Source organism: Cercospora beticola, chromosome 3 (genome assembly GCF_033473495.1).
Source record: "Cercospora beticola chromosome 3, complete sequence".
NCBI lineage: Eukaryota > Fungi > Ascomycota > Dothideomycetes > Mycosphaerellales > Mycosphaerellaceae > Cercospora > Cercospora beticola.
In genome coordinates, this window is record NC_088937.1 from 3638193 (window position 1) to 3661849 (window position 23657).

Here is a 23657-nt window from a genome sequence, read left to right on the forward strand (position 1 = left end):
GTAGTCGTTCTTGACTTTCTCGTGCAAAAGGGTGAGCTGCTCAGTTCACATGCGCTGGCGAGGTCGAAGCTATATAGCCAAGCTATTTTGGGTGTTCGGCTGAGAGTCCAGATATCATCACGAAACAAGCTTCCTAATAATCCCGAATGATATAGTGTGAGTTTGAGCTTTGATTTCACGCCCTCATTGCAATCGAATGTCTCTCGGCGCTTTTGCAGGCTGAGTGAACGAAATATGCATTGTCTTGTAGGCGATACCAGTAACCTGTTTCGAAACATCTGGTTGATAACGATGAAGCCAGGCAGATTGCGTCCAGAGCACAATACCACGTTGCCGTTGTGGCATCGTTTCCTTGTCATGCCCAGAGGGGACAAAAATGCCACGCCTAGCTTCTAGTTTATATCTCCAATGTCAGGTAGCAATTTGAGAACAGTGATAGCAGTGAGAAGAGTGTTTTAAAGAGTGTTGTGGGGATGCTCCAGATTTCTTCGCCGCAGAAAGGGATGGCTCGCCCGTTATTACCTCCATGGAGACTGGAGCAGAGTAGTAGCTTTGACCATGGTTTCGGATTCTCGCAAGCGGTTGCAAATAAGTCTTCACATGCTCCTCAACTTGTCAGAATAAAGTCTCTGGGTCCACCTAAAAGCTGCCGCCGTCACTGAAGTGCCGCATCGAAAGTTCGCCATCGGCTTACAGCCAGGCTGTACCAGGTGTATGCGACTCCAGGTCCACATCTTAGAAAGAAGTTCAAGTATCTCTCACTCGACTAAGACGATGAGCGGGAGTTGCTAAGTTGCCGCCACTGCATATCCGGCTTCTTCGATTCTGGTCTTTTCTGTAATGAAGTATAATAGCCTTCAGAAGTTGAGCTTCACTCAAAGTCGTTATGCGGCTCACAATTTCTAGCACAGTCATGCCGGGTGAGACGCCATGCGGGAGTCGGTACGTCGTTACTGCTATAGATTATGATCGATCCCCTTTTCGGCCGCTTTCGCTCCTTCGCAATCCAACAGTCATCCCGGTCTCCAGGACGGCACGTAGAAAACATTGCTACGTACGAAAACCTCGGAAGAGCTGTGGTGCGGGAGTGTTGCACCTTTGTTACCGCATTCTCAGTCATTGGGACCACGTTCTCCTCCTACGGCCCGACCATGTGGCAGGACCTGCTCACGACGCCAGGTCACCACCAGGATCCATTTTTTGCGCTATAATACAGGCGGCAAAGTTCGCTCCGGGAGTGCTATGCGATTGTTGATGCTCTCAGACATCATATCTCAGTCGTCCGTGCCCGAGGTGCTCTACTGACCCAAATAGAGAAGCACCATCGTATTGATCTCGGGTAGCATTCTCAGCAGAGTGTTTATGGATGTATCTATCAGCCAAGATGCCATGCGGGAATGCTGAACGTTTGTTGCGACCTGCAAATGGTCATTCAAGGCCGATTTTACGCTTTTCACCAAACTGCCGAAATAGTCCAGAATTATCTCCTCCACCTCGGGTCGTCATCTCGGTGTGTCTTTCACGAACGTATCTATCATCCAGAATGCCATGCTGGAGTGCTATGCCAATACGGCGACTTGGAGATGGCCTACTCAGGCCGATTTCACGCTTTTTGCCCAACCGGCTAAAATGGCCAAGAAACATCATGGCCACTTGGGGTCGTCGTCTCGTTGAAGTGTTGACGGGTGTATCTCTCCAGTGAGATGCCATGCGGGAGTGGCATACTCTTGTTGCGACCTCCTGAGCTCCTTCCTAGCTCAATTTTGCGCTTCGTGTCCAACCAGCTGTAATTGTGGAAGATGATAGCGATGATCTCGGGTCGTCATTTCAGGGAACCGCTGACGGAGCCTTCTGTCGAATAAAGTGCCTTGCTGGAGTGCTGCACCATTTTGGTGGCTTCGAAAATTGCTGCCTAGGCGAATTTGACGTCTGGTGCCGAAATGCCTCCAATGGCGGAGAATCATCACGTCCACCTCGGGTCGTCATCTCCGTGAAGTGTTTGATATCGCCTCTGTCCAGCAAAATGACATGCGGGAGTGCGGGAGGATTGTTGTCGTGGTGTCCTTTGACGTGCGGCGTCACCAAATCCATTTTCTCAACCAGCGACCATTCGCCCGGCACTCTTCGTGACGGATCGCCGGTCACCATCTGAAAGAGGTTCTGAGGCATGAATTCATCGAGCAAGATCGCGTCCGGGAGTTTGCACGCGGTCTTTCAGCATTTGGTCAACTGATTCGATTTCCAGCCCAAATTCCCCCAACCGCGTGTTTTCGCGACACCACTCGTCTCTCATCTCCGGTCACGAGCTGGATATTCTTTTTGAAGGCGTACAATTTGAATGAGACGCGATGCCGAGGTCAGCAGTATCAGGTTTCATATCTGGCCGTCCAGCCCGTTCTGACATCCGGGAGCGAGCTGAACAGACAACATAACGCGTCTCCCGATCTCCGGTCATGACTTGGACGGAATTTCTGGACACCTCTTCGTCAAATGAGACGCGTTGCGGGAGTTAAGACGCGTACATCTGGTGCGTGGTTGCTCGACCCGTTTCTAAGCACAGCACTCCGGTCGAGGGGCAGCAGCAATACATGTCACCGATCCCCGGTCCTAACTTGAAATAAGTTATTGAGCGCGTAAGAATCCAATAAGATGCGATGCGGGAGTCAGCGCTCTTGGGTTCTCCGGAAACGGTCACTCGCTTCACTCCCGTGGCCAGCAGCTACTTCAACAAACAACACCACGCGACTCTTACCTCCGGTCACGACTTGGACCAATTATTTGAGTCTTTCTAAGCCGATCAAGACGCGTTCCGGGGATTGTGACGCGTGGATTTGATGCAGAATTGCTCGATCCGTCTCGAAGCCCAGCTCGCAGATGGACGGGCAACGACAACACATGTTCCCGACTCCCGGTCGCGCCCTGGAAGAAGTCTTTGAGCGTGTTAACATCCCATAAGATGTGGTGCGGAGATGGTATGCTGAGGTTCGGTGCGTTGCGTTGCGATCCGGTCTCCTGCTTGTCATCCTATTGAACGAACACGGAAAGTCGTCTCGCACTCCCGCTTCCAATTGGAATCAAGGTTTTGACTGGTTTTCCATCGAATGAGACGCGTTCCGGGGATTGAGACGCGTGGGTTTGATGCCGGAGTGCTCGAGCCGTTTCGAAGCCCAGCTCGCAGATGGACGGGCAGCAACAACACATGTTACCGACTCCAGGTCGTGGCTTGAAATAAGTCTTTGAACGCGTTAATCTTGAATGAGACGTGTTGCGGGGATGCCTTTCGCAGGTTTGTTGACTTGAAAGAGAATTCGTTCTCATGGCCAGCAGTCCATCGAGCGAGCACGGAAAGTCGTCTCGCACTCCCGCTTCCAATTGGGATCAAGTATTTGAGTGGTATTCCATCGAACAAGACGCGGTCCGGAGATGGCATGTTTGTGTTGAGTGCCTGGAAACTAAATCCGTCCTGATACCAAGCACCCAGTGGAAGGGGCACCAGCACTCGTTCCGCACTTCGGCTCCCGACTCAAGATGCGTATTTGAGTGTATTTCCATCGAATGGAACGCTTTCCGGCGGAGGTCACACACTCGTCGTTGGTGCCTAGAATCGTTTCCTGTTCTTCTAATTCCACACCGGCCACTTCAAGGACCATCAACAGTCGTCTCGCGCTCCAGGTCCCATCCTAACATGAGAGTTTGAGTGCTTCCAGATCCCACGAAATACGTTCCTGACATGCGGCGCTTGGGTTCGGCGCCTGGGAGCACAATTCGTTCTCAGACCCAGCAAGGAGTCAAAATCGACATTGGTACTTGTCTCACACTCCCGCTCACCATTCAAGAAAGATTCTCACGCACAGATTCACTGGAAAAGACCTTGTGCGGGAGTGGTACGCTGTTCTAAATTGTGTTTGGTCACGCTAGGCCGACCAAATTTTGTGACCAGCACTTGTTGGGAGTTGGCAGCAATACTCGCCTCGCACTTCGGTTTCCTCTGCAGATCGACAGCGTATACACATAGTGTCCGGGACCGTATACAGTACGGCTGCTGATCCCAGACCTGTGGCGTCAGTCACTTCTCCGGGATCGACGGCAACGCCTTCTTTTTCAACTTATGCCCAGCAGACAGTATGTGTGCAGATGGTGACGGACACTAGGCAGAAACGTGCTTTGGCAACAGTAATGCAGACAGCATATGCGCGGCTCGGAAAGACTGAGAGAGGTAAGTACAACGACTTTGGCAATTGGCAGTGGAACAAGACGCAAAGCTCAGCGAAGTTTCTTATTGCGTTGATAATGTCTATTAATGTAAAATTACAGCTCTCATAAAATGGAAAATTGCTTTGAACGTCCATGACTGCTTCCAAGCCGCTTCAGAAACCTCCATGCGTTGCGATAATCCTTCGTACCTCTCTCTCTGGCCTCGTCGAAGCTGTTCGGAAACATCACGAAGCTCCTTTTAATCCTGGCACTCCAGCTACTAATTCTGCTCGTGACCGTGCTCAGAAGAGTCTTGGTCTCCTCCATCACTGCCCTGGTCATCAGCTGACGCGTCGTACTGCCCGTGAGCTGAGCTCGGCGCATTGGCCTGCTCATCAGCTGGTGGATCGTGCTGCCCAAGAGCTGAGCTTCGCTCGTTGTACAGGTGACTAGCTGGTGGATTGTACTGTCCAACAGCTGAGCTCGGCTCGTTGTACTGCGGGAAGAAGTCACTCATGTTGGGCTGTTGAACGCCGCCAAAAGTTGGGTTGGCCTCACTGAAGAAAAATCGGTCTTGGTCAAAGCCGTTAAAAGCGTCAGAAGTGAATCCGCTCAAGTTCACGTTGCTCAGATTGCCGAACTCAGATGTGGCGAAGCCCATGTCGCTGTTTGGTGCGTTGGTAAACAGGTTCAGATCGAAGTTGCCCTCGCTATCGAAGCTTCCCACGTTGTCCTGGGGCGTGTATGGTCCTAACGGCGGACTTGAAGGGATGTATGTGCTCTGCTGAGGTGCGTTGCCGTAGCGTGATGCTCTGTCGCTGTGCTCGGCGTTGAATTGGGCGATGGGCGCCATGACTTGGGCCTGGTGTGCTGGGAATGCCGGGAGATTGGAAGGACCAGTTGTGGCACTCTGGTAAGTTGATTGATCACCTTGAATGAACGAATACCCTTGAGTTAATGGTGCTTGAGGGTAAGCTGGTTGAGATGATGTAGTAGCATCTTGAAAGAACGAGTGCCCGTAAGTGGATTGTGCTTGCGGGTATCCTGTTTGAGGCTCGCCTTGCCATCTCTTGGTGCTGTCTTCGCCATTGTGCAAATCAGAGGCAGCTGCTTTTCGCTTGCGACGCGGAGCTTTCGCCGCGGGGCCACTCTGACCAGGCACGCTCGAAATGGTGTTGAGACCTGCCGCATTGGTATTTGGGACATTTGGTGCCATAGACGGGTTGGAAACAGGCGTGAGACCGGCTGCAGCCGCCTGAGAGACATGTTGTGGGTCTTGTGTTGCATCTTGGGTCGCCTGATTCTTGTTGCAGCCTTCACACTGCTCAGTCGGATTGATTTGGTAGGTTGCCGGATCCTTCAGCATGTCGATGTACTTCTGTCGAAGGACAGGGTCCTTTTGAGCGTCTGAGTACTCGTTGCGGCGCGCTTTGTAAGCAGCTCCCTTGGGCACGCCGAAGATGTGCCTGATGGCATGTTCGACGCGTTTATCGAAAGCCTTCGTGGACATGAGCTTTCCATCTTGTAGTTGCTCGCCTTCACGTTTTGCATTAAGCATTCCTGCGACTTTGGTGAAGGGAATACCGGCGAGCCCAACGAGAAGAGCTCGAGCACCGCAAATCTGCTTCGTGTCGATACCGCTGTTGGCCTCAAGGAGCTGCTTTCCAGTCTTATCGCCGCATATCTCGAGAGTTGCGTGGTTGCGACCCACTCTGACAGACGTTGTCGTGACCCCTGGTGTTGCATTGAGACCCAGTGCCTGGTTCAGAGGCGTTGGCTGAGATGCAGTTGGCGTGAGGTTGTTTGTCAATCCTGCTTGGAACCCGGGGTTTGAGACATCGGTGCCGCCATTCGCATCATCGAGAGCCAACTGTGGTGTCGTGGTTGATGACGGTGGAATCGAAACGGACTGCACACTGTCTTGATGGCCACTGTCGGTTTGCTGATCGAATTGCTGCGTGGCACTCAATATTGAGGTATCTTGCGCCTCGAATGACGAGACGCCTTGGGGAACTAATTGCGAAAGACCCTGGGTGTTGGCCGCTGGGGCATCTGTTGGAGGTTGAGACGTTGGGGGAGCGCTCTGAACCGATGCAGCACTCGAGTCCACGGCCGCCGACCGAACGTCAAGAGCCTCTCCATGTGGACCATCGGAGGCTCTCGTCAAGCTGAGCGACTCTGTGCTTGATGTGGCGCCGTTGTGAGGATCGGCGGCGTCGTTCTCATGAAGTAATGCAACCAGTTCTGCAATAGTCATGTAGGGCGACACGCGGGCGATGGACTCCAGATAGTGCATGGAGATCCCCGACTGCGTCTCCTGCCCCGCCATGACTGCTGCAGGCGTCTGTTGCTACTTCATGTCAGTTGAAGGCTTCGTATGGACTTGCGATGGTTTTGCCGACCTACCGTTCGTGGAGGGTGCTGTACAACTTCTGCTACAGTACAGATATTTTTCGGATCCTTGGGCGTGGAGTGATGAGAGAATGTGCAGGTGTCAGTGCTGCACAACTCCTGTCATGAAGGCAGCGTGCGGTTGACTGCCGCGTTGCGGCTATTCACTCGAAAACACGCTAGTGATGCTCCCGCAGCTGTTCCGAAGAGCTCATTGGCTGCTTGCAGTCACATGCAGAGTCTTTTCACGCGCTCATCGCTTGACCGATACACGACAGTGTTCCTGTTTCGGCGATGCTGAGACTCTACCACGCTGTTCAAGCTGACTATGAGCCCGAGATCGGTAGCGGGAAGGGGAAGGCAAGCGAACATCTCGACGCTGGCACGAGAAACTCCGGCCCAGGCCTCCATCACCTTCACAGTGAACGAGATTCACTCGCTTGCTAAGGAGCGTCTTGGCCCTTGATCCATGTGACTTGCAACACTCTAACCAGGTCTAGCGGCGGTGACGGCGGTACAGACAATGGGAAGCAGGACCCGGAAAATCCGTGAGGAACGCGTATAATAGAAGGTAAGTGCATGCAAAAAAGTAGGTGAAGAGTTTCGTTGCGGGTAGCTGCATCGCTTCATCAAAAGTGGAAGCTTTCCAATGAGTCCTCTCGCTCCAGTCATCGTGTTCGTAGTCGTGAATTGTACTGCAGTTCCACCTGGCCTGTTCGATAAAGTCTGAAGGAGAGTGCCAATGCCTCCCAAATTCTCCAGTCAGCTCTGTCTGATCCGCTGCAATGTCGTTCGATCCTGCAATTGTTGAGAAATTACTGACACAGCTCCGAAAGAATCAAATCCATATATTGAGCATGGTTTGCTGTGAACCGAACACCGCGGGCCACGATTGAACCTCTTAAATTCTGGACCTGCCTGCATTCATGCTCCGAGTATCCCTACTCATCGTCGGCCGCCTGCCTCTTGTTCTTTCTGTTGGCCTCTATTGGGTTTCCTGTGGCTCCTCTCCAGGCGCCTTTCAGCTCCTTCGTCAGCTGGCATTTCGTTGCCCCAGAAATCCGAGCCGAGAGTACTCTGCTGTGGTGGCTGCCATTGTGAAAATGTTCCATCCGAGCCGAGTTGTTGAACCGCATCGCCAGGAGCGTCGCTGATGAGATAACCATCTGATCGGCCATAAGCCGAAGTAGTGACTCCCATAGCGGCCGCTGCATCACTGTTGATAGCGCTACCCATGTTGCCTGCGTTTTCATGGTAGTACGTGTAGCGAGGTACCGGCGGGCTGGAGGGCGGGATGTCCACATTGCTTCTGTCATTGTGGTAGGATGTGTAGCGTGGCACTGGTGGACTGGAGGCCGGAACAGTGCTTTCTTGCATCCATGAGCCAACTTCGAATGTTGACTGTGATGGTGGATGCAGAAAGTCTAGCAAACCATTCGCGAGAGTAGATTCATCAGCCGGGTATTGTGACTGAGTGCGTTCACTCGTCTCATTGCGTTCGTTTGCCTCGCTCTGGTATGAATGCTGAGGCGGCATAGCGTATGTCTCACTCGTGGAATCTGGCTGCGGCAATTGTGATGTTTGATCTGCGCCGTAACCTGCTCCTTGTCGTCGCTTGGAAGCAGGGTGGATAGCTTGTGTGTTTGATGCCGTAGCAGGACGCTTGCGGCGTGGAGCAGGCATTGACTGAGCAGGAGCTGCAGGAGTTGGTGGGTTCAACATGCTCTCGATTGTCCAGCTGCTGGGTACAGCACTCAGAGCTGGAAATGAGCTACCCGTGTGCACACCTCCATACAACTGTGGTGAGCTCTGCTGCAGTTGTCCTGTCACACTCTGGTTCGACTTGCTCTCTGTCATGTCCTTGTTCTTGGTGCAACGTTCACACCGGCTGCGTGGGTTGATGAGGAATGTCTTCCGGTCTTGTAGCATGGCGATGTACTCGGTACGCAGCACTGGGTCGTTTTGCGCTGCGTTAAAGGTGCTGCGATGTGCCTTGTAGCTAGCATCGTCAAAAGCTCCGAATATGTGCCTAATGGCATTCTCCACACGTTTGCGAAAAGTCTTGGTTGAACGAATCTCGCGAGCTGAAGGGCGATCTACTGCTCGTTTATCATTCAACATCTTGGTGACCTTGCTCTCTGGCATCTTTTCAAGAGCGATTCGGAGGATGAGGCCGCCGAAGATCTGGCTGATGTCAATGCCGTTACCTTGTGCGAGTAGATTCTCGGCATTCATGTGGCCGTAGGACTCCAGACTGGCGTGGTGGTCTTGAGGGAAGAGCGATTGACGGGCGCCTGTATGCGGTCCAGATGCCAGAACTGGCTGCTGTGGGAAATATTGAGAGACACCCGGCGTACTGTTCGTGAAAGAAGATACCCCGTAGGTGGGCGCGACTGAATTGGGAAGAAAGTCTCCGCTGTTGGCAGCAGACGTAGCTGCGGCGGATTGAGAGCTTGTGCCAATTGTGGTCATTGGTGGATAGAGGGACTGAAGATGATCTTGCCCTGACGGAGTAATAGCGCTTGCCTCAGAGAGCTCCGCTGCTGCGTAGGCTGAATATGAACCAGGGGTGGGAACTGGGATGTCTTTGACGTTGTTCGATGACGGGTCCTGAGCCGCAGATTTAGCAGCACGAGAAGGCTGCGTTGGCTGCTGAGATGGCACCTTCGGCTGAAGGACACTCTCTGCGTCCTGTATCTCTGAGACGCTGACAATCTGAAAGATTTCGCGGTTTGAAGTCTCATCGTTGCTATCATCATCCCCGGCGACTTGGTGGACTTTTTCCACAAGCTCCGCAACGGTCATGTATGGCGTTGAGTCGGCGATAGACTCGAGCTGCTGGATGGACAGCCCCCAGAGGAGCTTTGGTTTCGACATGATGATCGATAACTGTTTCTTTACGGTGTCAGTCAGGATCGAAGGCAGTAAGTGGGAGTTCGAATACCTGTGGGCTGTAGGAAAAGCTCTCGTGGTGGCCTTGTGATATCGTAGTGCTGTTGAAACAGAACTTTTCGATGCCCTGCTGGAATAAGAGGTGTCGATGCTGGTGTTTCGAAGTTGGGGCTGTCAAGCTTTGGGGAGTACATTGATAGAAGGGAGAGAAAGGATCCTACTGATGTTTTGAAAGCAGCGTGCAGTGCTCCGTCGTGTTGCGGCACTTCACTCGCATACGCGCTAGTGACGCTCCCGCAGCTGGGCTGATGCTCCCCCACGGCCCTTGTCCAGTCACTTTGTCCCGTGGGCCGCTTAAGAACAAAGTCATTGTTGGAATAGTGAACAGCGCGGAGCCACGTGCTAATCAGGGCGGAAAAGATGACGTTCGTCAATGCAGCATGTAGCTGAAAGTGGCTAGAGTGTTGCGATGATGGGCTTCGTGGATGGGTGATTTGAGGCAAAGGTCGCGTGCTTGAATCTCCTTGATCAACTGTCGAGGACCGCTCGTTGCTGAAAGTTATCGCCTACGAATGGCAGCGAAGATGAGAGCGGCAATCAGCCACGACCAATGTCGCTCTGCCACCAGTAGCGGCCAGATTTGGGGACAGGATGTACATCTATGTGAGTTTTGCATAGATATATTGGAGTCGTTGGTTGATGATGGCATGAAAGTGGTTACCTGGGAGTCCAAGTACTGCGGCCTCTCAGGCCTAGGGAGCTGGTAAGTGGGCGTTCCCGATGGTTGTAGCTGGTAAGGAGATCATTTCGAATCATGGTTAATTTCTATGTAGTGTCAATGACTTGATTGAGCAAACACAGTTCTTTGCTCTTACCAGGAGTCATGGGGCACTAGGGACTGCTGTCGCTGCAAACGATGAGCATTACTGATGAGATATTCGGGCTGACAGGCAAATCATTCCTTCCTCTGTGTTTGCTGTTACAATTAGGATCGCATCTTTCATGGCTGCACGACAAAGCCTGCCCGATCTAATCCTCGTAACTCGTATCTCAGTCTCTCCCTTTCGTTCCATGTCTCTCTGGACATGCTTGCTGAACCAAAAATTTGGGAAACACTCTCCAGGATGATCTGCAGCCAGCTACTTGCACTTTGAAAAAGTGAAAGTGATCCTTGGCCTGCCACTTGCCAAGTCTTCTGAACTTCAATCGCTCAGTCTCATCTCATATTCCCTTCAGTGCTCGCGAAATGCTGAAGATCTGTGTACAATACCTCAGAGGGTAATGGAATCGCCTCCCTCTTCAGAATGCCCAAGCGTGTCGAGCTCTGGATCCAGCTGGAACTTGTTGCCTCTCATGTAGCTCTCCCGATTGCCCTCACTGTCAACCATCTGGTGGGTAGTAGTTCCATTGTTGCCCAGCAGATGCTCCTCGCCTAGTGTCAGGCCGCTTTTGCCAGCATCAAAGCTGTCTTGTTGCTCAAATTCTAGACTGCTGTCGACATCTTGCGCAAACTCATTCAGGGCGGCTGGGCCCTCATGATAGTAAGGAGTTGTCGATGTTGGTGGCTCCATGCTCGGATATAGCCCACTACCCATTTGCGTGATGGTGTCCTCGATGTCTTGCTGCCCGTGATCAGGGCCCTTCGATGCTTCGGCTATTCCAACACCCATTCCACTTGCGGCATCGATTGGCTGTGCAAGAGTCGATGGAGCTGAATGATGACTGACAGCTGCGGAAATTCCTTGATGCACCGATAGACTCTCTGCACCCTCGGCGTGGTCAAGGTGAGAGTTGCCCAGCAAATGCTGGCTCTGAATACCAGCAACCTCCTCTTGGTCCTCCGAATGATGGTTGGGAACAAATGAGCTCTCGTTGTTGTGGTTGCTAGCAGCGAGCGTCGTCAGCCTATCAGGCTGAGCGCGAAACTCTCCTTGCTGCTGCTCGCGATGTGCAGCATTCTCATCACTCAACTTGCGACGCTTCGAAACAGCTCTGCTCAATGTCTCGCAGCTCGTATCAGAGCCTTGTGTATCGTGAGCACGCTTGTGGAGGCGTGACGATGCGCCACCAACTGTCTCGGCGGCCGCCGCGTAAGACGTAATCATCTGTTCCTCGCTGCTTGTCTCGCCCATAGAGGCTGGCCCAGGACCGACACCGGTGGCAGAGGCAATGGCGGACGATGATGCGGCAGGAGTTGAGGCACTCGAACGACTCTGGGATGCTTGTGCTCGCGCGTGTTTTGCGGGGCAGCCGGCATATGTGCAGATGCTTATCGGGTTGAGCTCAGAGCTGTCATCGGCTACCAGCATGGCAATATAGTTTTGACGAGCTTGATCGGTCTTCTGAGCAAGCTTCAGTGCGTCTTTCGAGCGCTGGAGGTTGTCCGGGCCGAACTTGTGGTTGAGAGCACCCGCGAGCCGCTTGTCGAAAAGCTTTTCTTTGACCAGATCCTCATCCGTGCTGTTCTCCGCCTGATGCTTCTCGTTGATCATTGCCTCAACTCTCTTCGGTGAGGGGATATGCGCTGCGATGTACAACGCCTTAGCGCCGAAGAAGGTATCGATATCGATGCCGTTTCCAGGCCTGAATATTTGCGCGATGGTCATTCCAGCGAAGAACCCCAACTTTGTGTGGTGGGGTTCGGCAACGATGTTGACTGTGCTCTTGATATGGCGTCTGTTTCCGCCCTTGCGTTGCTTCCTAGACGCTGTGCTGTTGACCGTGGCAGTGAGCTGGCCTTGATGATCATGGCTCAGTGGTTGCTGAGAATACTGCGGCGATGTGGCCATAGACGGAGCGGATACCGACGCAGGCTGAACATCTGCACCTTCAATGGGTGGGTAAGACAGCGCATTTCCCTCGTCCACACGCTGGCCGCCCATGTTGGCTGTCGGGAAATTGCTTGCCGCCAAGCTTGATGTTGCGACTGACGCCCCAGCCTCTGGCTGATGTGTTTGACCTAATGCACGGGCTCTTACTTCTCTCAACTCCTAGTTGAGACGGGCAAGAACCTCGTCCATGTCGACATCACGCAGTCGAAGTGCGTCATGATCAGACCCCATATCCTGAATGGCAGCGACGATATCCCCCACTTTGACGAATCCGAAGTTGTCGCGGATTTGCCTCAACTCCGTCATGGTGATCTGGCGGGTTGACATTGCCGCTGTGGCTGCCGCGGGTGCGATACCTAGGTGCTGAGATCAGTATGCGCGCATGAATTGAGATGCCAATGTCGCGGCTTACCTGAGGGGGTGTCCATGTCGGTACCAGGGGCTTGTTTTGCTGACTGGAATTGTGCAAGCGGGGACCGTTGAGCAGGTCTTCTTGAACGCGACTGCAGTGGAGGGGACAGGTGTTGATCAAGCGCGAGCACAGTCCGACTCCTGTGTTGGTAAGAGAAGAGAAGAGGAGAGCGAAGCTGAATGTAGGCACTGTTTAGACAGCCGACGCCAAGGCTGATCTAGCAAGGATTAGCGCCTCACCTATCGGGCCGTCGCCAATGCTAGACATTGCTTGGACCCAGTGGCTGGGTAAATTCACGGGCCTGCTGTCAGGGAAACACTTGAGCTGGTGTGTGACATGTTCTGCACTGAGACTTTGCTGGACTGGGCTGCGGTCATGGCTTGACGGAGACATCTACATAGGTCGAGGCTCGCGAGCATTTCAATGCAGTCGTGGTCAGCTGCTTCGTTGTGCTGTGCTTGGTCAGAGGTGATATTGAGGTCTGCGTAAGTTTTGAATGAAGACGCATTGGCGTGATGATGCTGTGAGTTGTATATTGAGGCGAACACTGTACGATTGCCTCCTAGCCGTCAGACGCTGTTGTCATTTCTCTTCCGCCGATATCATGGAATCGTTCGCGATATTCTATTGAAGCCCTTTGCTGCTGTTGTATAGTCAAAGTTCGATGCATGCTATAAAATTCGTCGTTCGTCTCTCGTCGTTCCCTCACCAGACCTTGAAAAGAAAAAGGAACTCGTAACGTCGTCGTCAAGCCGTCCTTCGATTCTCAAAATCAACTTCCGTCTCTCATTAGCCAACCATAAAACTCGGAGCAGTCTACGATGTTCCATCGCTCAACTGAGAGGCACTGCCGCTGCCATAGTATGGTGGCAAGTGCTGAGCGTGGTATTCAGCGGTGCTGGCGAATCCAGCAAGCAATTATCCACCCATACTCTCTGTGCCATTACCGTGTCCCATATTGAGTCCTTGCTCAGATCTGTCGCTCCTTGGGTAGCTCAGACCATGCCCATATTAGACGCCTCAATCGTTGTGTTGGTCGAAGTGCGTTGGCGCAGGGCCGTCGTGGTGAGTATCAATGCCGCCGCCCACGTGTGCAGTGATTTCTTCAAAGCTCTGAGCGACCTCTCCAAAGCCTTGTTCATCGTCAACCTGCTGGTGGACAACCGCACCATCGACGTCTTCTGTCCTCATGCTGTCGCTGGCCTGGTCATCGAAGTACGTGGTAGCGGCATGGAGGCCAGGTGCAGTAAAGGTAGAAGGCGGGTGATTGTGGGCCTCAGCAACTGGTGCATATCCATTTTGAATCAACCCTGCATTGCCTTGCTGAGAGTATTGATGGTATGGCGCACGGCTCTGAGCTTGATTGCTGGAAAAGAGAGCTGGGTCAAGAGCAGGATCGTCGGATCCTTGTGCTTGCCCATTCCCTCTCAACACCCGGCCCTGCCGAGCCTTTCGACGCTTGATGTTGACCCCGTCCGGTTGCTCGAAGGCTGGCTCGGCGTTGTTGACATCTCGTGCGTGCTTGAGCGAGCTAGGCGCTGTGGTCCCGGCGTTGGCATTGAAAACTTCACTGGCAGGCGTCTCGCTGCTCGACCCATCAAACAAACTCGCAGTTGCCGAGCCTGTCGCGTACGGAGTGCCATAGCCTCCATTCGCTGGTGTAGAGGCGTTCAAAGCGCTCAGTGACTTCTTCTGTGCACGAGCCCGCTTGCCGATGCAAGACTCCTCCGTACAAACGCTTGTCGGGTTGTGTTCGTTGGTCTGATCATTCATCAACATAGCGACATAGGCAGCACGCGCTTGGTCATTTTTCCTTGCGTCGCGAATTTCCTCCAAGGAGCTGTCGTAGTTTGCACGACCCAATTTGTGCATGAGAGCGTCCTCCAGCCGATGGTTCCACGTCCTGTCCTTGAATCTCATCTCAGGCAATCCTTCTGCCTTGCGCTTCTGATTGATCTTCTCCACGGCATCTTTGTGGCCGCTGGAGTGAGCTGAGATGAACAAGGCACGAGCCCCAAAAAAACTCTTCGGTACTGATGCCGTTATTGGGAGTGAGAATCTCATCCACAGTCTTCCCAGCAAAAATGCCCATGTCAGCGTGGTGTGGGTTGACAACGAACGTCGGCCTGCTCTTTGCTCTGGCAAGGCCCGTGCTCTTGGCCTTCTTTCTGGGTGCTATGTTGCTGGCAGTGGCTGCCGAGAGAGCTTGGGATTGAGCGTGGAAAGCGCTGACATCATTACTGGAAGACGTCGTGACTGGCTGTGCTGCCGGTGAGGCATTCCCATTTCCGTATTCTTGCAAATGCGTGATTTGCGTAGCCTCCGTATCTCCAGTCTGATTGCTTTTAATGATGCTGGAAGTCAAGCTATCCGTTGCCGTGGATGGAGCTGGCGTTACCGCAGTGCTTGACGAAGATGATGCTTCGTGGTGCGTGAGCTGGGGCTGCTCAACTTGCTGCAAAGCTGGCGGCGGCGGCGGCGAAGTGGGGCTGTTGGGAGCCAGACCATCAGGAAGCGATGGATTAGCCTGGTCGTCCGTGGCTCGCGAAGAGGCTTGCGATGGTGTTGCGGATTGTGCCACGCGCTGCTGCTGGGGACGGCCCTTGGCCACCCACATCGCCATGTTGAGGGCGGGGAGGAGTTGATCGAGATCGGCATAGTCGAGCGTAGAGCGGGTGTCTCCCTCATACTGGTTGCGAATGACCTGCATAAGAGTCTCGACTTTCATGAAGCCGAGATTGCGCGCAAGAACTCAAGGTCGTCCATTGTGAAGTAGTGAGGCGGCGCCTCTGTCCCTACGTTGCCAGACATGGCGACTAAGCGATGTGGTCAGTCGTCTGGAAGCGCTCAAGAGAATGATGGGCGCATTGGACTTACATTTGGCCGTATCGGCGGGAAGGAAGGAGGGCAGGAAGGCGGGCAGGGGTCGCTGGCGAGAACGATCGAGACGATGGGGAGCTCCAGTGCAGGCTGACGAGGAGATGGTCCTCGCAACAGTGGCAGCTCGAGATGTTGGGAACTTGACCAACTGCAAAGAAGTTTGCGTCTTAGGGACAGAAGACCCTCAATCGCACTGTCTGAGAGAGTCCTGCCAAGCCCGCTCGACCTGCACTCCGCCCTCCGCTGCAGCAAGGGTAGCTTGACAGCCCGACCAGCGACCCGCACGCTGGCAATAGTTGCTCGCCATTGGTTGAAGGAATGCCTCAAATTTCACTGGGGGCATCAGCAGCTGCAGGGCCAGGCGGTCTGCTTTGCTGAGATCCATGGCGAGCGAGATGTCCCATGTTCAGGACCGGGCCTTTGTTTGGGCTATATGAGCAGAACTCGAAGTCGTATAGACCTTGCGTTACAAGCGTAAGGAAGAGAAGCATATTGACGACAAGAACAAGGAGACGGGTGTGGAGAGGACTCAATGTGGGAAGCTACATATTTATCTGGGGTGCAGTGTTTGCAACAAAGAGATGTCACAAATGAGGTGACAAAGAAAGGCGATATGCCTTTGGACTTGGAGCTCGTTCGAGTACATCGTAGAATGAACGAGGCAGGGATGTCTCTTCATGGTCAAACATATCACGAACCTGCAGTGGAGTCAATGCAGCGCAGAAGCAGGCCGATTCTTTTATCCATTTTATCAATCTATCAGTTTGTTCTCCATCGATCTATCAATTTCTCCCCAAACCCTCCTAAGTGCCGTCATACACGCTGCCGTCAGAATCGTCGCCGTCGTCCTGTCCTCCCAAGTCGTCCTCGACATCGTTCACGTCAACTTCATCTTGGGTCTGGCCGGCGGTGTTTGCACGAGGTGCGCGATTTGAGCTCCGAAGTGAGTACCCGCCTCCAGCGCCATCCTCCTCGTCATCCTCCATGTCTGTATCTTCTTCCTTATCGAGATCCATCTCATCGAACTCCTCTTCCATGTCAGAGTCATCACCCGCCACAAATGTCTTCGATCCAGTCTTGCGGCGTTTGCTCTTGCCAACACCTCCGTTGCCCCCACCACGCTGCGCAGGCTGGCGACCCAAACTCGCATTACGCTGCGTATCGAATTCCTCGCGCAACGCATTGCACTTGGCATTCAATCGTTCACCAGGCTGGAGTTCAGCTCTAGCTTGTGCTTTGAGAGCGTTGCTGATACGCTTTGTGATGGAGTTGTACTTCGCAGTGCTGCCTTTGTCGGCGAGTATTTGGTGAATCTCCTTGTTGGTGTAGCGCATGGCTACGCGAAGAATGAGATCGCCCTCCACCGTGTTCGGGTCTGTCACGCCTATGAGTGGATCCACCCCATTGCCATTGCCCCAGTTGTGGGTGGTCTGTGCTGTTTGAGCAGGCTGGGCGGCGGGCGGCATGGGTGGTTGCGGCTGGTTTGAGGGGCCAGCTACAGGAGGAGCATTGGCAGCGAGAGGAGCACCGACGGGTATGGGCTGAGCGCGTGGAGGTGGAATGCCTCGAACAGTGATGGACGGTGACCACTCCTCTGTAAGGTTGCCCTGCTCGTTGCGTACAAATTGACGGAACAGTAGCACACTGTGGGTACTGGGTGTCGTTCCTGATGATAATGGCAACTCATGTACGAGGAATTGATGGTTGTTGACGCGAGTTAGGATGAGCATGTCGAAGCAGTATTTGTAGCCATGACGAAGTCTGTCTCCGATCTCCATGTACCTTCGGGCGCCATCGATTACGCGCAGCGCAGCGAGTGGCGGTAAGATGTGGTTCGCAGCACTCTCGGTCGGAGCCATGGTGAGATCTTGGTCGGAGTTGAACCCAGAAGCAAGTTGCAGGCATTTTGGCAAATTGGACAGGGAGGTCATCTCCGCATCGGTCGGAAAGAATCCTTTGATCTGGTAAGGCCGCAGGGACAGTTCGAAGGCCGTGGTAGCCGACGTGTCGTTGAGGCGCCTGATGTAGAATCCAGCGTTCAGGATGTCGGTCAACTTCTGCAGGGCAGATGCTGTGCCAGTGATTCGCAGTGGTTGATCAATACCCTGTAGCACTCGCTGGAACTGAGCTGTGAGGAGGGCGGGACCGCCGGTCGGGGGCTGAATTTGGTTCTGCATGTTGAATGGTGTTTCAGACCGTGGGTCCGGGTTGTGCGTGTAGGGTTTGGAGTCCGCAGGTGCAGTTGTTTGCGAGAAGGATGCTCGTGATGGTCGAGCGTTGTGCGAGATGGGGTTCAAGGGCGAGCGAAGTTGTTGGCTGTAAGTGTTGTGTGTCGGTGTTGACGTTGTAGCGGGAAAGTTAGGGTAGCTGTTGTTTACTGAAGCGAAGCGACGCCCGCGTTGCGTTGAAGCGGGATTATAAGTTGTTGTGGTGCGAGTATTGGCGACGCGCTCGAACGTCAAGGGCTTTGTATCAACAAGCGCATTGTCCGAAAAGAGCGGCATTGGCGTCAGGTAACTGGCCGGCTGATCGGAGCGAAAGTGCTGCATGATGACTAACTTTATCCGGTTGCCCTGAGCGAACTTCAACCATGAAGCGGGAAGCTCAAATGTTTTGTACATTGGCGCATGTTTGCTGCACAGAGACAGTATTGCCTACGGGGTTGCAAGTCCTTGTGACAGGTTTGTCTCATGGGGTGAGACCGCGACCGTGAACAAAGGAAACAGAGACCTTGTCGAGACAGCTCAAAGGCGGATGGCCACAGTCGAAGATGGATCGAGATCAATGTGGTGATGGACTCAGGGCAGGGTAATAGGGTCGGGGAGGTGATGAGACATGAGCATGCATCTGCACTATGGGGCGCATTGAGGTTGGAGTGCTGACAGCAGTGCATAGATCCAGTCAGTCTTTGTCGATGGCAGCAACCCACCGCCGAGGGCTCCTTCAGGCATGTCTCCCCAGGGCAAACCGCTTCCAGTTCCGCGCAAGCGTTCTCACACCGTCCTCGAGCTCCCATCCTTTGACCTGGCAGATCTTCTTGACACCTTCTTCGAGGTACTGATCCATGCGCTCGCCGGCGGTGTGCAGATCGCTTTCAATGAGGATACGGTTGTCCGGGACCGCCTTGACAGAAGCTTCAACTTTACCTTGCCCATCCTCAGACCAAGCATTGATTGTGGTGCTGAAGCTGAAGAAGATGTCGCAAGGCACTGATGGGGCAATGTACTGCTTGACAGTGTCGGCAGGTCCAGAGAAAGAGTGCAGACAAATACGAGGAGGATACGGTTTTGGTCCCGACTCCTCGTCTGGCTCCTCATCTTCTTCAGGCTCTGCGTTTGCCTTTCTTGCAGCCTCCAATTTCTTCTGCTCGCGCTTGGACAAGACTTTTCTCTCATGACCTTTCCAGGTCTGCGCCAGCGTTTCGTATACTACGCCATGAGCTTGCACGCCATGACATGAGACAGCACGATGTAACTCTCCAGCCAAGGCAAGCTGAGCAAGAAGCACTTTCTTCTGATGCTCCATGCTGACTCTGTATGGGCTGAGCTTCCGCCCTTCTCTGCCTCCTGGTGTCAAGCTCTCATTTCGGCCATCTTGTTGACTTGGCAGCCATGACTCTGGTATACGGAATGCACGATCCAATCCGACTTCTCCCACAAGTGCGAGAGGATACTTCTGCAAGTACTCCCGCATCTGGGCCAGAAATTCGCCAAAAGGTCGAGGATCCGGAAGAGATCGCAGGAATTCTTGATCTTCTGACTTTGGCGTGAGCACGCTTTGATAGTGTGCGATCCTCTGCTCAGAGCTGAGAGACGAGGCATTATCATATTCTGCCTCGTCAAACATCTGGTGAGAGAACCATGGGTGCCACCCGAATGCTGGAATGATCTTGTGTAGCTCACTGACGAGATGTCAGTTCCAGATAATATACAAAAGCCCAAAGTTGGTCTCATAGGTCCTTTGACCTACCTCCAGTCCGTCTCTTCTCGGTCTGCTTCGCTTTCTGTCACTCCGAAATCATCTGCGGCGTTTGCCACCAGGTCTTGGTCTTGTGCACGGGTGGCCATGACTGTGAGCACATTTGCACGCATCCCAGGAATACTCTGAAGACTTGAAAGAGTGTCTGTTGGGTGGCAATGTGCATCGAATACTCCCAGATGCCATGGGAACTCCATCTTGCCAGCTTCTGCCATCGTCGCACCACTGCAGCAGCAGGACAATGTCAATGCCAATGGCCGAGGACCAGACGATGCCAGCAGGTGAATGCAACAAAAATAAAAGCACTTTCTGAGTGTTCACTCAAGCCTCTAATGAAATCGGGGGACCATATCCAGAAGCTCAGGAATACTGGATTCATCAGCACATCATTCGGCACGTCCATGACATGAGGTCAGAATATACTCTGCCAAGATGCGGCTACAACTCCGCGTGGCATGAGCGAGCGACGCTGAGTCAGCTGAGGAGTTGCGAGGCATTCGCGACCGAACCGAGCTCTCTCGCCTCAACAACGCACAACATACTCAACAATTGAACACCATCGGGCCTTTTCTACAGCATTTTCCATCAACAGCATCAAAAGCTGGACGTTATCACATCGACATTATGTGAGTCGCTGCGTGAGCGAGCAGCAACAGACTGCTTGGCAGAACCAACCACACGAAACCGTGCCCGAGACCGAGAACAGCATGAACGGCATTACTCCGGCCATCGTGGGCTGTCTATTCCTGGCAGTTGCAGCCTTCCTCTTCATACCAGCATTACTGGCATCTCCCATCGTCTTTCTGCGCAATCCGAAGCTATCACTCTGCATCTGGGGAGCATGGCTCTACATTATCATTGAAGGACTCCACTACCTTCTGGATGCCGTTTGGCTGTTGTTCGTCCGTCCACGGCCCAGGATTGTGTTTCATGAGCAGTCACCACCAAGAGTACAGCCAAGAAGATTCGCTGAAACTGCCCCACAAAGTCATACTCCCCCGCTACCGACTGTGTATGAATTTGAGCCAGAAATACCAGAGAGCTGCACGAGGACTGATGTGACTCCTCCAAATAGACTCTCTCGAGCGAACAGCGGCAAATTCACATTTCCAGCGCAAGACACTAGCTCTCCAACGTCACGTAAAGCTTCAAGCACACTGAGCTTGGAGGAAATACTGCAAATGAAGAATACAGTACGGAACAATGGCGAAGTTGACATTTTCGACTACGACTTGGACCTGGAAGGGCCCAGTCGATTGTCAAGCAGACGGTCAAGCAGAGCTGCATCTACTGTAGACCTCAGGTCATCTGAAACTTCCCTGGAGTCAGGAGCCGCGACACCAAGATTGTCTAGGAGCAGGACTGGATCTTTTACGCACATCTCGAACTTACCATCCCGCAACACGAGCACTAGTAGCCTGTCCGCTGTACCAGAAAGTTTGAAGAGGCACAAAAGAGCTCGGACTGATGGGTCGTTGAACGGATCTTGACATGAGCAGGAATAAGAGCAATTGTCAAGCATGCATTCGAGATCATGGGCCACATTTGGCGAGGCGTTCTGGAGGACCTGCGAAGCTCATTTCCGAGCTTCAAAAATCGTACCAGCAGCATTGGTGAGGTCCCACCAGGTGAACTGGGGTATCAGCGAGCACGTGGAATTGATCAAAGGAATTTCTTTATTGTACAGTAGCTAATGAAAAGACCAGTAGGTAGCCCCGTACTCAGTGCACAACTTGAGCGCCCTTTGTCTCCTCCCAAAGCAGACACACGCTCGTATTCAAATTTCAAGAACCATCGCTCCTCTCCCATGTTGACCAGCCGGCCAGCTCTTCTGTCTAGCTTTTTGGTACTGGACCCTGCCCAAATTCCCTCAAATCGTGTTTTGCACAACAGCTAATGCAACTTTCAGTGCGTAGACCCATGCAAAGTGCGAACTATGAGTGTCCTTTGTCTTGTCCCAAAGCAGACGAACGCTCGTGTGCAAAATCTCAAGAACCATTCTCTCCCTTCCCCAAGTTGTTCAGCCGGTCGATTATTTCCTTCAGCCTCTTGGTACTGTGGTCTGGCCCAACTTCCCTTCCTTGATCCATTGGTATGCCTCTTCTTTGTTCTCCGTAGCAGTCTCCGCTGCACTCAAAGACCCATCCGAGTGGCGATCGATTCCATCTCTCCTTCCTGGCCATCTTCTCCGCAAATGCCGAATATTTCCACATCCAACTGAGCTGGCCTCCCCAGGATGTCGGCAGGAGCCACAGCCAAGTCAGCGTGCATGTCTAGACTCTCTTGATCGCTCGGCATGCTTTCCACCTCGCCTTGCTCATCCAGCAGAGCGTCGCCCAACCACAAGAAGCTGAAGGCGTCTTCATTGTCGTCCGCTCCTGTCGGCTTCACCTTGGGTGTCTCTGGCTTCGGCGTTCGCTTGATGGCTCCACGACTCTCGTCCTTATAGAAGTCTGGAAGGACCGCGATCACACGTCCATCCTCGCTCAAACGGTAACGCGACCTCAGTCTCCGCTGAACTGGCAAGCCTGTCCGCAATTCCCCATTCTCATCACGGAGATGCTCTCGACGGCTCATGTGGGCTTGGAGTGAACGCAATTCTTCTGGCGGCTCGTCGTGAGGCACCGTGATAACCACCGCTGGTGTGTGGTGGTATCTGTTTGGGTGTTCGAGGATCCACATGCGGCTCGCTTCTTCTTCAGACCCGCTATTCTCGTGCAGAAGGCGTCTGTGTGGGATGGCGATGTTGGCGAAGTCTTCGGCAGCGCGGCGGAGATTGAGGAAACCGGGGCGTGGACGAATTGTGCGCGGTTCTTCTGCATTCGTTGGTTCCGTGACTCCGTTGCTGTCGGCTTCCAACGCAGTTGTCGTTGTCGTAGTCGCTGGCATGGTCAGGGATGGCGGCATGGAAGCATCGAGCGTGGGACTACCGGACTCGAGGGCAGGGCGTGCCATGTTGCATCTCTTGGGTCCGGCGAACCAGGATGTTGGACGTGGTGCGGAAGCGCGTGTCCATGGGCGTGGGCTCGACGATGTGGGCGGCGTTGGCGACGACGGCGTAGGGTGCGATGATGTGGTATCCTCCTCCTCCAACTCCATGCCGACAGCCTCCTCCATCTCCACCACCGACACCATATCAAGACCTCCTTTATCCCCTTGCTCCTTCTTGTCGCCGCGAAAGCAGCATGTTATCACCAAGTATACCCCGCTGATCCCCGTCCAGACTACGCGACCGCAAGCGGTCATATCCATTGTGTTCTTCCTAGCTCCTGCACGACTTCTCGGCGACATGGTTGGGAATTGGCGGTGTTTCGATCGGCGGTTTGTGTAGGGTGGCAGGTTTGCAGTGCGATTGGTGGCGGTGATGCTTGCAAGGCGAATTGCGGTGGTGATGCTTTGTAAAGGTAATGGGGAAGGCGGTTGTTACGGTGAGTGCTGAGGAGAAAGATGTATGGGAAGAGAGGGCGGACGTCGCACAATGGGGTTGTTGTGCAGACTTGGCGGCTTTGCGACGCGTTAATTACGTTTAGCGCGCTGACCAAGTGAAGTTCTCGTCGAGGAGGAGGGCCTGATCGGGCAGCACCACGTGGACAGCGCGATGCGGAACGAGGACGAAGACCGGGTCCTGGAGCTGGGAGGTAGAGCGTGCACGCCCTGCCATGGGAGCAGTATTCACGACGGCGCTGGATCGAACGCACGAATTCCCACCATGGAACTACGAGAATCAGCCGGTAATACTAAAACCTCTCTGGATCGTCAACATACTTTGCAACAGATTGGTCCGTTATACTTGCAGAACAGGGCTAATATTTAAATGTATCGGCTTGATGGTGTACGCGAGGCCGTGAAGCCAGAAAATGCCACCGCATTGAATGCTGCACGAAAGGCGATCTGGCGTTGGAAAACTTGGAGTCCAGGAACAGTCGACTGGACCAAGGTATCATCGTACTACAAATCTTCAAGCGTTTGCTGTTAAGCTGACTACTGGCACAAAATCTACACAAACGCGTAGCAGGTTGGCAGTAAGCACTGTCTATTTGCTCATACTGTCATGTAGCAAGAGATCGCCGCTGACGAGA

At 53.3% G+C, this 23657-nt stretch overlaps 8 protein-coding genes across 8 annotated transcripts; all 8 read right to left on the bottom strand.

The window, feature by feature from the left end:
* Positions 1–4474: 4474 nt before the first annotated feature.
* RHO25_005427 (uncharacterized protein) lies at positions 4475–6523 on the bottom strand (the record flags this gene model as incomplete). Its single annotated transcript, XM_023596330.1, has 1 exon — positions 4475–6523. One exon carries the CDS (start codon positions 6521–6523, stop codon positions 4475–4477), a length of 2049 nt encoding a protein of 682 aa, XP_023457601.1.
* Positions 6524–7530: 1007 nt separating this feature from the next.
* RHO25_005428 (uncharacterized protein) lies at positions 7531–9462 on the bottom strand (the record flags this gene model as incomplete). The annotated part of the gene is made up of 1 exon (XM_023596331.1): positions 7531–9462. One exon carries the CDS (start codon positions 9460–9462, stop codon positions 7531–7533), a length of 1932 nt encoding a protein of 643 aa, XP_023457592.1.
* A 1286-nt stretch (positions 9463–10748) lies between these two features.
* On the bottom strand, positions 10749–12359 carry RHO25_005429 (uncharacterized protein; the record flags this gene model as incomplete). The annotated part of the gene is made up of 1 exon (XM_023596332.1): positions 10749–12359. The coding sequence occupies one exon, from the start codon at positions 12357–12359 to the stop codon at positions 10749–10751; it is 1611 nt and encodes a 536-aa protein (XP_023457593.1).
* Positions 12360–12467: 108 nt separating this feature from the next.
* RHO25_005430 (uncharacterized protein) lies at positions 12468–12736 on the bottom strand (the record flags this gene model as incomplete). The annotated part of the gene is made up of 2 exons (XM_023596333.1): positions 12468–12664; positions 12721–12736. 2 exons carry the CDS (start codon positions 12734–12736, stop codon positions 12468–12470), a joined length of 213 nt encoding a protein of 70 aa, XP_023456762.1.
* A 1004-nt stretch (positions 12737–13740) lies between these two features.
* On the bottom strand, positions 13741–15448 carry RHO25_005431 (uncharacterized protein; the record flags this gene model as incomplete). The annotated part of the gene is made up of 2 exons (XM_023596334.1): positions 13741–14711; positions 14755–15448. The coding sequence occupies 2 exons, from the start codon at positions 15446–15448 to the stop codon at positions 13741–13743; spliced, it is 1665 nt and encodes a 554-aa protein (XP_023456761.1).
* A 955-nt stretch (positions 15449–16403) lies between these two features.
* Positions 16404–18149, bottom strand: RHO25_005432 (uncharacterized protein; the record flags this gene model as incomplete). Its single annotated transcript, XM_023596335.1, has 1 exon — positions 16404–18149. One exon carries the CDS (start codon positions 18147–18149, stop codon positions 16404–16406), a length of 1746 nt encoding a protein of 581 aa, XP_023456760.1.
* Positions 18150–18543: 394 nt separating this feature from the next.
* Positions 18544–19793, bottom strand: RHO25_005433 (uncharacterized protein; the record flags this gene model as incomplete). The annotated part of the gene is made up of 2 exons (XM_023596336.2): positions 18544–19501; positions 19570–19793. 2 exons carry the CDS (start codon positions 19791–19793, stop codon positions 18544–18546), a joined length of 1182 nt encoding a protein of 393 aa, XP_023456759.1.
* Positions 19794–21711: 1918 nt separating this feature from the next.
* On the bottom strand, positions 21712–22830 carry RHO25_005434 (uncharacterized protein; the record flags this gene model as incomplete). The annotated part of the gene is made up of 1 exon (XM_023596338.2): positions 21712–22830. One exon carries the CDS (start codon positions 22828–22830, stop codon positions 21712–21714), a length of 1119 nt encoding a protein of 372 aa, XP_023456765.2.
* Between the last annotated feature and the right edge of the window lie 827 nt (positions 22831–23657).